This window comes from Myxine glutinosa, chromosome 7, assembly GCF_964187855.1.
Source record: "Myxine glutinosa chromosome 7, kmMyxGlut1.1, whole genome shotgun sequence".
NCBI classification, from domain to species: Eukaryota; Metazoa; Chordata; class Myxini; order Myxiniformes; family Myxinidae; genus Myxine; species Myxine glutinosa.
In genome coordinates, this window is record NC_136267.1 from 116,951,956 (window position 1) to 116,969,207 (window position 17,252).

General features: G+C 44.2%; 1 protein-coding gene across 8 annotated transcripts in view; it reads right to left on the reverse strand.

Annotated features, from left to right (window-relative positions):
- Positions 1-17,252, reverse strand: part of LOC137431527 (E3 ubiquitin-protein ligase NEDD4-like) — a 274,005-nt gene that overhangs the window by 9,746 nt on the left and 247,007 nt on the right. For all 8 annotated transcript variants that reach the window (XM_078782180.1, XM_068122932.2, XM_078782179.1 and 5 more), the window contains 2 exons: positions 6,244-6,351; positions 4,850-4,946 (listed from right to left, as the gene is read on the reverse strand). In XM_078782180.1, coding sequence (XP_078638306.1) covers positions 4,850-4,946; positions 6,244-6,351 — 205 coding nt within the window. The remainder of the gene's footprint in view (positions 1-4,849; positions 4,947-6,243; positions 6,352-17,252) is intronic.

A 17,252-nucleotide genomic window follows, 5' to 3' on the forward strand; every position in this document is an offset into this window, starting at 1 on the left:
GTTCAAACTCCCAGACAAGGAGAGGACGCTGGAACCATTACACCACCGAGTCTGGCATCGGTCGCAGAGATCTGTCCGTGTGTTTTGTGTGAAAACTGTTTTATGCATGGAAAGGTGACTGAAATTACCGATTTACAATGCAATCAATGACAATTGTGTGCAAATTTGACATTATGAAGGGAAGCAATCAGGTGGCTGCTGATTGTGTTAGACAGGTGATTGTTTTGTGCAGATTATTTAAAACACGTTTCCTCTGCGTGAGAAATTTAAGTGGTTGCGATGAACAGGTGGTCGCTCTGTAAAGGTCGTCACTAAGGCAGGTTTGACTGTATTTCAAAGTCCTGTAATTATCTACAGCACAAATTAGTATTTATCCCCCACCCCTAAATATCTGACAAAGGGATTGGGGTGATGGTTGGGAGGGGGAGAGATTTCCATATAATTATCATTTTCCCCAACATCTCTTTCCCATCTTGACATTGTATTCTAGCTCCTCCACGAGCCTCGACATTGTACACAACAAGGAGATGATACTGTTAGTGTTACGTTTGTGGGAATGTCAATCGTTTACAAAGCATGCATAGACGATTCATCTCATTTAGGGTGTATTGCATAAGAAATGCCAGTTCAGCTGTGGATCCCAAATAGGACCTTTTCATATTTATTTTTCCTTTTTCTTAAAGTTTATTCAAATATTCTTAAAATAATCGCTCCCTTTATGCCACGTCATTTTGACTGTTGGGGGTGGTGGTGCACAAAACATCTTTGGAAACGATTCTATTTATCCTTATCACACACCAAATTCAGCGTGGGAAAAGGGTAGAAAGAAGAAGAAGAGCGTCTCTTGGCGGTGCGGTAAATAGGTTCCTTGCTCGTGGCATGAACGGCTTCATTGAGCCTGTTGGTGTGAGGGACTCGATCTCTACGTACTTTCTGAAGGATTCAGTGTGCATGAAGCAGGTGGACAAAAAGGAAAAGAGCGTGTTCTGTGGAAAAAGGCGCTTTGGTCTCTGTGGAAAACGCTATATGCTTCATGCTGTGAACGGGCTTGGCGGGCGCTATATGACGGAGTCGACCTCGATTAACTTCCTGAGCTGAGGGATTTGCTGTGTTGCATGAAGGAGGTTGAAGAAAGGAAAAGGATCAAAGGAGAAAGGAATCGCAGAGCGTGATGACTGGTCCATTCACGTTTGTTCCCACCAAGCAACGCTCTGACGAGCGTCGATGAAGCTGCTCTTCAAACAGGCCTGAACCCCATTCCATTCCCTCCCTCATATCCCGTTATATTTGAATTCCCTGCGAATATTGTTTTATTAATTTGCTTCCCTCCCCTTTCCCTGGGTTGGATAGAGGGTCCGTGTGTGTGATGTTGTGTCAGCCTTTCGTATTGGTTGTATGTGGCCTGTGTTAATTGTTTCAGTCTGTCATTATCAATTAATTAAGTCCGTCGTCATACTTATATGATTTGCTTTTTGTATTGTTTTGCATTATTTGAAGGAAATTGATTGTATTTCATTTTGTTTTGTTTGATTGACATTTTTTGGATTGGGTTGAAGCCTCCCTGAGCTGCCAGTGTGGCAGTCTAGACTCTAGATCTTCTTCTCCTTGCATTAAACCAAAAGTTCAAGCTTCCAAAAACCGCTCGGTCAGCTTGCGGGCCTCGGCCCGGTGGGCTGGGGATAGGATTTAGGGTCGCTGATATTAGTCACCCTATAACACACTTAGTCGGGAGTGACGTTTGCGACTCTGGTCCTCATCCCTGTCACCCGTAACAATACTCTAGGTACCCCACCTTTTGGGTGGTAGGATGAATAGATCTGTGTAATATGAAAGCTAAATATTGAACGGTTTTTGAAATATCGCGTACACAATAGTACATGGATGGATGATCGGTCGGTGCTCATTTTAACGTTCCCAGTCTCCGACTGTGTCGGAGGGGTGGGAGACAAAAAACAAAACAAACAAATGTTTCATACAGTCCAATACAGGATTCATAACCAGGACAGCAAAAGGAACTACTCGTAGAATGACTCGGGAGAGCGCATACCTCCACAGGGCTAAACAATTTATTTTGTATCCCCACCGGATCTGCAACCAGACCATTTATCCTTATCACACACCAAAATCGAATCGGCTTATTCTTGTCACACACCCAACCTGCCCACCAAGTTTTGTTCCAATCCGTCCACAACCTTTTGAGATATCGTGCTATACAGTGAAACCTTGACTTATGAGTGCACCAACTTACGAGTTTTCCGAGATACGAGCCGTCGCTCGGTCGATTTTTTGCTATGTGATGCGAGCCGAGATCTGAGTTACGAGCGAGCGAGCTTGGATATAAAACACGTAATCGTCGAAAAACATGAGCGAGGTGTGCGTGTTGTCGACTTGGCGAGGCAGTACGATCGTAGTACTTCTACGATATGTACGATTTTGAAGCAGAAGGAGTCGATAAAGGCTATAACGCCAGCCAAGGGCGTTAAGATTATTTCAAAGCTCCGGACCTCTGTCCATGAAGAGATGGAGAAGTTGTTGTTTGTGTGGTTGACGGAGAAGCAGCTCGCAGGAGATACCGTGATCGACAGCATCATCTGTTAGAAGGCACGAGACATTTACGGGGATTTGGTGCAGCAGACGGCGGGAACATCAACGGACGAGGCATCGGAAGAGTCATCCAAAGCCAGTCGGGGATGGTTTGATAATTTTAAGAAGAGGACCGGCATTCACTCCGTCGTCAGGCATGGTGAGGCAGCAAGCTCGGATGTGAAGGCAGCTGAAGATTTTATTATAACTTTTGCTGAACTGATAGAAGCCGAAGGATACATCCCCCAGCAAATCTTCAACTGTGACGAGACAGGGCTCTTCTGGAAAAAGATGCCGAGGAGGACGTATATAACGGCAGAGGAGAAGAGCATGCCAGGCCACAACTTGTTCAGAGTGCCGGCGATAGCTCGCCTTCTCTTTGTGGAAGGCACGGTGAGATCCTTAACATCCAACAACTAATGGGACGCAAACGGGGCGCCCAGTTTAGCGGTACACACATTGATGAATCACCCTGCCTGTGAAACACCGCCATGACAGGTTATAGCTGGGTCGGGATTCAAACCCAGGCTGGACAGTTTAGAGTCAAGTGTGCGTACCTCCAGTCCAGGCCATCCTGCCAACTTGTATGCTGCATACAGGTGAAATATAAAGCGCGAGATATTTATATATATATATTTCAAAAAAAATTGGTGTGGTTTTTGGGGGGCTGGAACGGATTAATAGCATTTCAATTCATTTTAATGGGGAAATTTAATTTGAGAAACGAGCAAATTGAGTTACGAGCTCGGTCACAGAACGAATTAAACTCGTAAGTCAAGGTTTCACTGTATATCGGTTTTAGCCCCATCCCTCAATGGTGAAGAATCACTGAAAAAAATTATCGTATCTCATCAAAATCTAATCAATTTGTCGTTGTCACACGCCCAACCTGTCACCAGGTTTTGTCTGAATCCGTCCACAAAGTTTTAAAATACCTTGCTATTTATCGTTTTTGGCCCCATCTGTCAATGTTGAAGAATCACTGAAAAAAATGATCGTATCCGGATCCAGATCTTCACCAAAATCTAATCAATCTGTCCTTGTCACACACCCAACCTGTCTACCACGTTTTGTCTGAATATGTCCATAACTTTTTGACACATCCTGCTCATAGACAGACAAACAGGCAGACAACCAGACAGGTGTGAAAACATAACCTCTGTCCACCTTTGGTGGTGGAGGTAACCAGTACCGTGTGCAAACAGTTTCTGCTAGAAGCCAGGTGAAAGTAAATTTAGAATTTCATGAAATGTAAGGATTTTCTGCTTTGGAAACATTCCAAAGTCTGAGTTGGGGAAATTTGCAAATACAGGCTCTTGTGTAAATAAATAAATAAACAAGACGACATCATGCAGAGTACAATACTTGCAAAATCCACCCCCTCCCCCCTCCCCAAAAAAGGGTGCCCCAGCTTGATCCAGCAAATTGTCCATTTCATCAAGATTAAAATTGACGATCTTGATCAAAGCTTGGGTCAATAGGATGAAAAGTGACGATTTTTCAGATGAAAATTGATTATTTTAGAAGTTTGACCTCGAATCGACCTTTGACCTTTTGACCTCAAAAATAGTTGGTTTCCAATTCAGTGATGCGCTATGTAATTGCTGTTTAATTTTCAAGTCAATCGGATGAAAATGTATGATTTTTCAGATGCAAATTGACGATTTTGAAGTTTGACCTTGAGTTGACTTTTGACCTAAAAAAAATAGTTGGTTGGTGGAGGTAACCATACAGAGCATGACTGTTACTGACTGAATATTTAGTGACTCAATGTGAAAATGCTGTTCATTTTTCAAGTCAATTGGATGAAAAATGCCACTTTTAGAAATTTGACCTCCAGATGACCTTTGATCTCAAAATCGATAGGCTTCTCAATTGTGACGACCTCTACAACTTGGTGAAGTTTCATGACAATCGGTTTAGAATTGTGACCTGTAGGCGAGTGACAAACACACAGACAAACAAACAGACAATAACAAACGCAACCGACCAATATACATGAAAAATCTTCGATTTTGCAAGTAATAAATAAACGAGTTATAAAAACGTTATAAAACAATAACTTATAAAAAACGAGCCTTAGATCCTGTAAAACAAGTTAAAGTAGTAGTCATGAATCACCTTGAATGGACGAGGGAAATTGGATGACTGCGATTGACCCGACTTACAAGACTAAAAAAAGGTCATAGCAGTAATCTGATGGATAAATAAGAGGAAGTTGATCGCCAGTGATATGAGCCCAACCTTCCACCTCCCTTCCACTTACCGTACAGCTCAGCAAAACCGTTCATAGGCACGCGGGAAGTGCCAGTCACAAACTGCAGAAGGCGGATTCGCTTCTCTGAATCCATCAGCAACACAGCCTGGAGCAAGCAAAGGGTACTCATGCTGTACAAACCTCAAACCAATCTCAAACAATTTCTAAGTAACGCTTTAAGATGCTGGAATTCCGGGTGAACTTTACACCACGTCACAGATGCTATTTAGTGGTCAGTGCACGCACAAACGAGCAACGGCAATTAACATTAAAAAATCATGTTGATTTCTCACAATTCCATCATGGAGGATTAAAAAAGAAAAATTCCTGCAAATCACAGTAAATAAACATGTTTGTTATCTTTTCGAAAAACTTGGAGCTGTATCATCAACATCTTGTATCATGTATTTATAAACATTGTGTAGTGTGATGGTCACACAGGTTAAGAATGGTTCTCATCGGATTATCTAGTCTGAAACTTCGGCATACTAACTTCAGCAGGCAAAAGCACAGACGCACACCTCAGCTCTCCAAATTTCGGATTTGGTACGAAGTAGCTTTTCTGTGTGAACACATCCAAAGTCAACCAAGACTGGAGCTTTCTCATGGAAAGTGGAAACATGCCCTTTCTCATCCAGGAATCGGGCTTTTCTGTGAGAACTCATCTAAAATCATCCAGGGCTCAAGATTTTCTATTGGAACACACCCTATGTCATCCAGGAGACGACCATTTTGTGTGGGAACAAGTCCTTGCCTCCCAGGACTCCAACTTTTCTTTGGGAACACGTCCTATGTCATCCAGGAGACGACCATTTTGTGTGGGAACACATCCTATGCCATCCAGTTCTGTACCTTTTCTGTGGGAACACATCCTATGCCATCCAGTTCCGTACCTTTTCTGTGGGAACACTCCCTCTGCAATCTAGGGCTCGAGCTTTTCTGTGGGAACGCCTCCAGTCATCTCAGACCTGAGCCCGAGGGAATACCTCGCAAGTCATTCAGGACCTCAGACTTTGCAACTTGGTTTGGAATATCACGCCACGCAAGAATGGGCGAAATGCGTTAGATGACTCTTGAAAGCATTGTAGAAATTAAGCTTAAATTTACTTGTAAGGTTTCATGAATACATTTCATATAACACAATAAAAATGAAATGACATTTGAACATGAACGTTTCTCCAACATGGCATGTGTTGCAACATTCCCAACTATTAGAGAGTGTGCATTTGTGTGTGTAGCATTAATATGTGGAAATGAGATGCACACATGCATGCATGGGCCTGAACTTATCAAGCATCATATCAAAAATATGATGACGGAGCAGGTTCCATTCCTTAATTAGTGGTGAGATACGTGCACCATAGAGAGGAATTCAATAGGCCCATCAGAAGGGGAACATTTACCTTCCAGAACCACTGGATTACAGGATGGTTTGCACAATAACCACTCTTGTACAGGGTGTGCTGCCTCCAATCATTCACATCCACATCGCCAAGGCCACACATGAGAAGCTGCAGATGAAACAACAGGAGACAATATAGTGCAGTATGATTTCATGGATGGACATACAATGTCTGCCGTTGTAAACCATCATTCCAGCAAAGAACAATATAGCCACTTGCAGTTTACCACGTGCACATTCCCATTCACCATTCCTTTGGGGAGGGATCAACACCGGAACCTGGTTAATTTCGACAAGATCATGAGCAAATAAGTTGTTTTCCCAACTGGAATATGCATTTCTTACGAAGCATCAATGCACAACCAACTCCCAATAAACATGTCTCATCACTCAAATCTATTCTTCCGCATTATTCTACAGCAATTTTAGCTTGCATACACATGGATGGCGTTTCAAAAGGCGAATGGCCAATACTATGGAAAGATCAGAAAAAACTGATTGTAGTTGGGACTGCCAAAAGGTCTTCATCTGGGACGACATTTGGTCCTTCGTTGTTGGCTCTTCCTATCAAGAGGAAGCAGAATTTGTGCAGCGTTTGATTGCTTATCCGTTAACAGGGAACAAGAGCTGGGTATCTCACATAACTGTGAGACAGGTTAGTATTGCCTGTAATCACCTGAATAGCAACCCTGCAGGACTGGACGAGAGGAATCATGGGATCAGCCACTGTGCATGTGTATCTGTCCGAGCAGCCAGCGATGCGAAGCTGCCCTCCGAGAGATTTTGGCTGAATGCCATAAAGTCACAATCCCTCCTTGCCTTGGTAGCACTTCAGGTTGAGTATTTGGTATCAATTAAGGTTGCAATTGTGTTTGTATCAAATAAGCGGCTAATTGTTTTAGTTTTATTTGGAAGCGTCAGGCGAAAGCCTACTTGTTTGTCGCTTCTCATCGAGCTGTGAAGTCAGTTGGAAATATGGTTGGGAAACGGGGCAAAAGAGGGAAAAGTAATCTCTATAATAAAGCAGGACTGTCTGTCTGTCCCTGAAACTACTCCCTCAGTTTTGGGTCTAGTCCCGCCAAACTTTCTGTGGAACCTTTTCGGGTCCCAGCGGGTGCCCTAAGGTAGGTGGGAGACGATACGTTTAAATAAAGAATATGTATAGAATTTAGTGCTACTTTTAAAAAACATACGATAAAAAACAAACCAAAAAAAACATAGTACCATTTCCTGGCGTGTAGCGTCACCACACTGTTAATGGCGTACATGCCAGTTTCAGTACGGTAAGCTCGCGTTTTATGCGTGTTCTGTTGGTGCATTTTTGGAGTAGAGCAGTCTTGTAATTTATACCATGTTTTAGGAATTACATGACTTGAGTGCGTGAGTAACGCTGCGATTAAATATTTGCACTGAACAACATGAAAACGTGTTTGCGATAACACCTGGATTCTGGCTAGATTGCCTTCCCTCTCCCTCAGCTTCGGGAAACCCTCCATCTTCGTGTCGTGCGTGTAATGACGTGTTTCCCTTTTTGCTCGTGAATCGTGCCGCTGTAATAAGCGTAACCCTTGCAATCATGACTGGACTGTGGAGTAGCAAGGTTGGTAGTGCGAGCAAAATACAGAGGAAGGCCATCACTATTGATGTAAAAATGGATGTTTTAGCACGGTATGAAAGAGGTGATCTTACAGGTGATATGAGAACCAGGGAGTGATTGCTACATTCAAGATGTATTATCTCCGAAGAACATTTGCAAACCTGATAATGATTTAATGATTTGTAGGTGAAATCAACTCTTAATGATCAGATGACTGTAAATGAATTCTGGAATGCCTTTACAAAAGGGATGTTCTATGTAATGTTGAGGAGTGTTGGAGGAAAGTCCTCCGTTGCTGTATGAATGGTGTATGGGGGAAACTTTACCCTCAATTTGTTCATGGCTTTAAGGGTTTCAATGAGAATAATGATGTGTTGAAAACACGACGCAACATCGTTGAAATGGCCAAGACTGTTGGTTTTGATGAGGTGGAGGAAGGTGACGTAGAGGAGTTGCTGGACTGGTACCGGGAGGAGCTCTCAAATGAGGACTTTCTACTGCTGGAGAAGGAACTCCAGGTGGATCGTAGACATGATAATATAAATAAAATAATCCACTGTGATAGTAAAAATAACACAATAAGATGGAGATATATGATAAGATTTTTCAGGGTCCCTCATTGTGAATAACACTCGACCCAAACAAAGCCAATTTAAACAAACAAAAAACAAAAAAATACCTATTTTTGGGGGGCAACCATAACAAATATAATCTTAAGACAAATATAATCTTAAGATCAAATATAATCTTAAGATCCTACCATGGGGCAATCTTAAGAACATAATCTTAAGGCTTTAAGGTCCCAGTCACACCGGGCCTGCGACCAGGTTACGACCTAGCTGCGACCGAAAAATGTTGGAATCGTGGGAAAATCGTAGAAAGAGCGCGTGACTGGTCGCAGAGGTCATGGGTGATCGCCAGAGCAAAATCAGTCGCAGCCAGGTCGATGGTCATGTTCAAAACTTCTGACCTGCGATTCCAAATCATAAGAGGTCGCAGACAGGTCTTACATGGTCGTACCACCAGTCGCGCATGGATGCACCGCCAGTCGTGCATGATCGCGGGTCAAGTAGTCACACGATTGGTCGTGCTACTGGTCCTGCCACCTGACGATTGGTGGTGCCACCTGTCGTACGACCTCACGATCGGTAGTGCGACCAGTCACGACCTGTCCCGACTGGTTGCACGACCTTACGATTGGTGGTACCACCAGTCTTTAGCTCGCAGCTCGCAGTCTTTAGCTCACCAAGGCTGTGGGCGTTTACCTCAAGCACTACTACAACAACGTCGGCAGTGTCCCATGGCAGGATAACATGATCTAGGAACTGTTGTGTGAATGCTGGAATTTTGATTTTTTTTGGGAAATATGTGCATCATATATTATATGCTATGTGTATGATCGATTTTTGCATATCTATTTTGCAATGAACTTGTACAATAAACATGCTATTTCATGGTATGTCAGGAGAAAAAGTAATAATTAATTGTCTTTATTGTGTGTGTATAGTCTGAGTAATAAATGACTGGTTTATATTACAATGGAAAAAATTATTATTTTAAATACAAATTAAACCAATACATGTATACACAAACAAAGTTCTTTGTCAAAGTAAAATCTTTAACACAATAAAGTAATGTGCAGAACTAAGCTGCCAGGCCACAGCTCCCTTCTTGGGAGGCATAGCGAATTATAGTTTCAGTTGAAAAGTTCGACGAAGTGCACTCCTTGAGAGGTAGGTGACTACTGATGCTGACGCACGATCGCGAGCCTTTAGATCTGATCGAGTGACCCATCTCACGACTGGCTGCGATCGATCGTGCGAGTGGTCGCAGGTCGCCACGATTGATCGTACGATCGGTCGCTGATCACCACCACTAGTCGCACGATTACCTACGATTGATCTTGCGATCGATCTTCTCCAATCGTTGGTGATCGCACGACCACGCGTACCACCAATTGTACGATGATCTACCACCAGTCTTAAGAGCAATTGCAGTATGCGATCGCAAATGGAGATCGTAGCAAACATTGCCGATTGGTCGTACCTCGGCCAAATTGCCACCAATCACACGATCCAGAAAACGTACGATCCAGTGTGACTGAGGCTTAAACAAACAAACAAAAATCCTATTTTGGGGGGGCAACCCCCCCTCCCACCCGTGTACCTCCTCAGACACCAATTTTTCCAATGCCTTGAACAAACATTGGTACATCACAGATGATGAAGGGTGTGGTGAAATTTCATCAAAATTGTGTGTGTAGGTTCTGAGAAAAAAAGCAAATATCTATTTTGGGGGGTCAAACCTGGATCCACTTTGACCCCCGGTAAACCCCCTTAGGCCCCAATATTGTTAATGCCATGAACAAATTTTAGTCACAACACAACAAATAAAATTTGTGCCAAATTTGGTCGCAATCCCATCAGCGGTTTCGGAAAATAAGTTTCAAGTGTTTACGGACTGAAGGACTGACTGACGACGCGCCATCGCATAAGCTCCCCTGAACTTCGTTCCAGGTGAGCTAAAAATCGACCCCCAACAAGAACCCCAACAACACCAACAACACCAACAACAGCAGCAAAGCAACGCCCTTGTATTACAGGTAGAAATATGTATGCAGGAGACTTCAATATGTGTGTACAAGAGTCTTCAATAATAAAACATACACATCATTTTTGACATACTATACTGCAACAACAGAACAAACCTTTTAAAACCCACCAGCAATATGACAAAACATGTACAAATGAATGGCAGACTGAATTTACAAATCAACGGACATGTTTTGAATTTGCAAGTTCAACGTAATAACAGGAAGCACAAGTACAACCAATAGTTGATCGTCTTAGAATATTAAACAGCAGATTGAACGACTCTACAATTAAATGTTCTCAGTTGGCTCGTTACAACCGAGCAAATCGTTGTGATGTTTCATTAATTACGAGTTTGCACTGGCTTTGCATGAAATCAATCTCGTGCGTTTCTGTGCTCGTGTTGTGTTTTGCGAAATACAATAATCATGAAACTCATTGTTGAGCATTATGAAACGCAGTATCAAAATACTAATGTACTGAATGAGAGCGAGAGCAGTCACAAATAATAGCATCAACAAGACCATTACTCGAGTCTCTGAGTTATATGGCAACTATTAATCTCCTACGCTTACAGGCAGTGTGGGCAGCTTGTCAACTTGGGCCTAATGCTTGCCATCAAAGGACGCTTTAATGAAGATCCACTCAGTACAAGGGAAATAAAATCCGAAACCCAGTGCACATCTCTCGAAGATGAGCTGAGTGTAAGCTTATCATTACAATTCATAGATGATGGTAGCTTTATCCGCATTAACACAGCACTTCTTACTCGCTGTGAAAGCAGGTCAAAGTCCACAGGTATAGGTTTCAACATTCAACTGCACATTGATCCCGGTGATCATGATCCCGGTTCATGATCCCGGTGTGTACCCGTTTAGAATAGGTACACCATACCCCTGCGCATCGCAAGAGGCGACTAAGGGTTGGCGTCAGGAAGGGCATCCGGCCGTAAAAACATTGCCTCAAACAGGGAACCATGATTGCCATGGGGCCCACAAGGCTAACCCCCACTCCAGCGGGGAGAAATGGCCTTAAAACGATCATTCATTCATTCATTCATTCAACTGCACATTGATTAATCAGCAATACTGACTCTTCCTCCTTAACAAAGATTGTGGATTAAGGGTACAAACACACGCCCTAACTTTCAAGCAATGACAATCACCGAATAAACCGAAGCATTTTCAAAAAGCTTCCATGAAAATAACATGAACCACAGCAACTGTAGGACACTTGGCTCTGGCTAAGACTTCCTTCTTCTCCTTCTCTTCCTTTTATAAGAGATGAGGTCCAATGGGAAAAAGCTCATGCTCCTGCTTGCCTGCGATACTCTTCCACTCCCATTTGACCTCAGCCAACTCTCCACTCTGCAACCACCCCTTCTTTACTGATATCCATCTTCACACAATCCTCCCATCTCAAACATGGCCGACCTCGTTTCCTCCGACCTTGTTCCCTCAACCTATTCGTTCTCTTTGCCATTCTCTCTTCCCCCATCCACACCAAGTACCCAGCCCATCTCAGCTGGCATTTCACCAATCTCCCCTTCAAGCTCATCTGCACACCAATGTCAGTTCATCCATTCTCCTCATATCCACCCTCTTCACTCCTGCAATCCTTCTGACCCAATTGTTCTCACAAACCCACAGCCTCTGTTGCTGTCTCTCTGTCAGTGCCACCATTTCCAGACCATAAAGGTAGGCCAACGTTACACACAACATCAGAACCTTCCCTTTCAATCTTCTTGATATCTTTGTGTCTGCCATTACTCCCTCCACCCTCCTCCACATATTCACACCCATATGAATCCTCCTCCGCACCTCTGCATCCGACTTACCATTCCCGGTCACTGTTCCCCCCAGATACTCGAACCTATTTCCCTGTCTGACCACCTTCCCCTCTGTGGAAGTATTAATTTGTGGCTGGAATTATGCTGTTTGGAATGAAAATATAGACAGATTTAGTGTAAAGTAGAATGAGGAAATGATGTGATAAAAGGGGCATCCTTTGATGCCATGGCTTGGATATTACTATTGACTAAGGAGCGTAATGCCTCTGTACTTCTTCGGATCTTGAACATTGCCCTTCACTTTCCATATCAGCACAATTAACCCCGTCTTCCAATCCTCCAGAATTGAACCCTCCTCTCACACATACATTCAACAGCCTCTTCGACAACTATCGGGGATGCGCTTCATTGTGGTTGTACCACCCATAGCAAGTCGGTGAACAAATCTTCCCCATTCTTCCCTGCTGCCCGGATTTGTCAGGGCAGTGCGGTCACAGTCAGAGTGCCGATCGGTCCCCAATGGACCGGCCCTTTCTCTCTTGTGTGTGTCAGTCAGTCAGTCAGTCAGTCAGTCAGTCAGTCTGTCTGTCTGTCTGTCTGTCTGTCTGTCTGTCTGTCTGTCTCTCTCTCTCTCTCTCTCTCTCTGTCTGTCTGTCTGTCTGTCTGTCTGTCTGTCTGTCTCTCTCTCTGTCTGTCTGTCTGTCTGTCTGTCTGTCTGTCTGTCTCTCTCTCTCTCTGTCTCTGTCTCTGTCTCTGTCTCTGTCTCTGTCTCTGTCTCTCTCTCTCTCTCTCTCTCTCTCTCTCTCTCTCTCTCTCTCTCTCTCTCTCTCTCGCTCTCTCTCTCTCTCTCTCTCTCTCTCTCTCTCTCTCTCTCTGTGGGGTACATCATCCTTGTCACAAGCCAATTTATCGATCAATTTCCTCCCACCATCCCCTTCTAACTTGTTGTACACCTCCTCTTCAATATTATTCCTCACCCTATAACCACAGCTCACCTTGCTGCTTTCTTCTTTTGCTCATGCAGGTGCAGCAACCCTGCATTCGGCTGCCTCCCTCTATCCCAGATCTTCTCTAGCCTTTTCTAAACATCTTCCTTTTCACCAACTGCCTTTGCTACTTCCTCCGTCTACTATACCTGGTTTCTATCCCTCAACAATGCACCCTTTCCTGACGTCCTTCCACACAAAACTTCTGCAATCCCCATAAACGTCTCCGTACTTCTTCCACAACTCCAAACCTTCCACGTCTTCGTTAAGTTGCTCATACCTGTTCCTGATCCTCTCCTTGTACTCTATGACGGCATTGCCGTTGCCCTTACACTTCCCCTAATACCTTACCCAATAATCTTCCGACCCCTACTTTTAACTTCCCTCCTTTTCTTCATCCATACCACAAACACCAAAGGTGTGTGCTGGGTGGTAACAAGATCTTCCACCACTGCCTTGCAATCATTAAAGCTCCATAACTGTCCCTTTCTTACCACCTCCAAATCCTGTCTTGTTCCATGCTGTCCACTCCTACAGGTAATCTTGTGACTTTCCCACTTTTGAAAGAATGATCCAGCTATGGCCATCCCAATCCTCACCACCAGCTACACCAGCTCTTGACCCTCTCTATTCCTCGTTCCGCAACCAAATTTACCAACACATTCCTCTTCACCCAGCTCCATTACTCCGACATGCGCATTAAAGTCCCATGCAATACACAGCATCACCTCCATCTCAACCATTCCCATCCTCTCTATTGTGTTCCTGAATTCCTGCTTCTTTGCGCCAGTCCTTTCCGTTTGTGGCCCATATACTGACATAACACGCATCATTGCCTCTGTATCACCACCCATGCCATCATGATCCGTCCCTCCCACCTTTCCGCTCTCACCATCTGCTTGCTGATCTCTTCCATGCTATTATTCCCATGCCATAACTCCTTCCATCCCCACCCGTGTGCAAAAATTTGTATCCTCCGACCAACCACTTCGCTCCGTCTCCTTTACATCTGGTCTCCTGCACATACAATACTACCAACCTCCTCCGCTGAATCATCTCCAAAAACCTAGACTCCTCTCCCCTCCATTGATCCCACATTCAAACTACCTAGCTGAACCTCACTTCTGAAACACTGCCTGCCTGGCAGAACCAGTACCATCTTGATTAATTTGGGACGCTCTAGTCAAACAGCAGCACTGCCTGGGCTGACCTGCTGGACCTACTACCCGAGCCTGTTATCATAATCTTGTGTGCACACACGCACAACGCTCTTTCGCCACTCTCTCCCACCTTCCCCACACCCGACTCCTCTCCCCCACCCACATGGCACTCATCCCTACCTCCACTCTCACTCACTCCCTCTTCTCTTCCTCCACCCACGCCACTCTCTGCCTCTTATCTTCTTACCCCCTACACCTCTCCTTCCTGATGTCCCACTCTCCTCAATACCTTAAAGTCATGCTTATGCAGCTTACATGTACTGTAAATGGTTTTCACAAACATCACTCAGTTCTTTCAGGACCAAACACATCTCTAACCACCAAGTCACTACACTATGAGTGCATTATTTAAATTTAAAAAATAAAAAATATTCAACTTGCAACCTTGCAATACAAAATAAAAGAAAGAAAAAAAACCTGAGAATTACGATATTGTTCCTTGCTGAAGAAAATGCACCATTATGCAGCAAGTAACATCAATTCATTTTCTAGAAAATTCTTTGGAGGGCAGGATGCTGGTCATGGCCAAAAATATTGGCACCCTTGCACTTTTTTCAAATAACTCACAATTTTCTCTAAAAATAAGTTGAAATTGACGAAAGTATTTAGTCTCTACAATTCTTTATTTCACTGTTAATATTACAGAACCTTTGTTTTTGATTCAGAACTTAATACACGACATGGCCAAAAGTATGTAGACACCCGAACATCACACCCATAGGTGCTCGTCGAACACCCGAACATCTCATTCTAAAATCATGGGCATTAATATGGAGTTGGTCCCCCCCTTTGCTGCTATAACAGCCTCCACTCTTCTGGGAAGGCCTTCCACTAGATGTTGGAACATTTCTGCTGGGATTTGCTTCCATTCAGCCACCAGAGCATTGGCGAGGTAGGGCACCGATGTTGGGAGTTTAGGCCTGGCTCGCAGTTGGCGTTCCAATTCATCCCAAAGGTGTTTGATGGGGTTGAGGTCAGGGCTCTGTGCAGGCCAGTCAAGTTCTTCCACACCAATCTCGCCAAACCATTTCTGTATGGACTTCGCTTTGTGCACAGGGGCAGTCATGCTGAAACAGGAAAGGGCCTTCCCCAAACTGTTGCCACAAAGATGGAAGCACACGATCATCTAGAATGTCATTGTATGCTGTAGCGTAAATATTTCCTTTCACTAGAACGAAGGGGCCTAGTCTGAACCATAAAAAACAGCCCCAGACCATTATTCCTCTTCCACCAAACTTTACAGTTAGCACTATGCATTCAGGCAGGTAGCGTTCTCCTGGCATCCGCCAAACCCAGATTCGCCCGACGAACTGCGAGATAGTGAAGTGTGATTCATCACTCCAGAGAATGCGTTTCCTCTGCTCCAGAGTCTAATGGTGGTGAGCTTTACACCATTCCAGCCGACGCCTGGCATAGCGCATGGTGATCTTAACCTTGTGTGCGGCTGCTCGGCCATGTAAACCCATTTCATGACTCTCCCAACGAACAGTTGTTGTGCTGACGTTGCTTCCAGAGGCAGTTTGGAACTCGGTAGTGAGTGTTGCAACCGAGGACAGCCGATTTTTACGCGCTACGTGCTTCAGCACTCAGCAGGTCCCGTTCTGTGAGCTTGTGTGGCCTACTACTTCGCGGCTGAACTGTTGTTGCTCCGAGGCATTTCCACTTCACAATAAGAGCACTTACAGTTGATCAGGGCAGCTCTAGCAGGGCAGAAATTTGATGAACTGACTTGTTGGAAAGGTGGCATCCCATGAGGGGTGTCCGCATACTTTTAGCCATGTAGTGTATATCCTTTCAAATCAGAAAATAAAAAGAAATGGCATTGACAAAATTATTGACTCCCTAGACCTAATATTTGGTAGCAAACACAGCAAATTATTCGACAAAATAACTGCAGTCAAGCACTTCCTATAGCCATGAATGAGCTTCCCACACCTCTCCACTGGCAGTTTGTCCCACTCTTCTTGTGTAAACTGCTCCAGTTCTCCCAGATTTGAAGGGTGCCTTCTCCAAACTGCTGTTTTCAGATATACCCACAAGTGTTCAATGGGATTTTGATCTGGACTCATTGCTGGCCACTTCAGAACAGTCTTGCGTTTTGTCTTAAACCATTCCTCGGTGTTTTTTTGAAGTGTGTTTGGGGTCATTGTCCTGCAGCAAGACACATGACCTTCGACTGAGACACAGCTTCCTGACAATGGGTTGAACATTGCGCTCCAAAATGCCTTGGTAATCTCCAGATTTCATGATGCCATGCACACATTCAAGGCACCCACTGCCAAAGGCAGCACAGCAACCACAAAACATTTCTGAACCTCCTCCATGTTTGACTGTAGGGAAGGTGTTCTTTTCTTTGAAGGCTTCATTTTGTTTTCTGTAAACATAGAGATGATAAGCTTTACCAAAAAGCTCTAATTTGGTCTCATCTGTCCACAGGAAATTCTCCCAGAAGGATTTTGGCTTGTTCAGGTGTGTTTTGGCAAACTCCAGTCGGGCTTTCCTTTGTCTCTCACAGCAGTGGGGTCCTCCTGGGTCTCCCACCATAGAACCCTTCATTGAGTTGGTGACGGATGGTGTGAGTTGCAACTGTCGTACCTTGTGTCTGAAGGTCAGCTTGAATCTGTTTGGCAGTTGATCGAGGTGCTTTCTCCACCATTCGAACAATCCTTTGCTGCAATCTTCGATCAAGTTTTCTCTTGCGGCCACGTCCAGGGAGGTGGCTGCAGTGTCATTGCATGGGCCTTCCTGATAGCATTGCATACGGTGGACACAGGAACATCGAGGTCTCTGGAGATGGACTTGTAGCCTTGAGATTTTCCATGCTTGG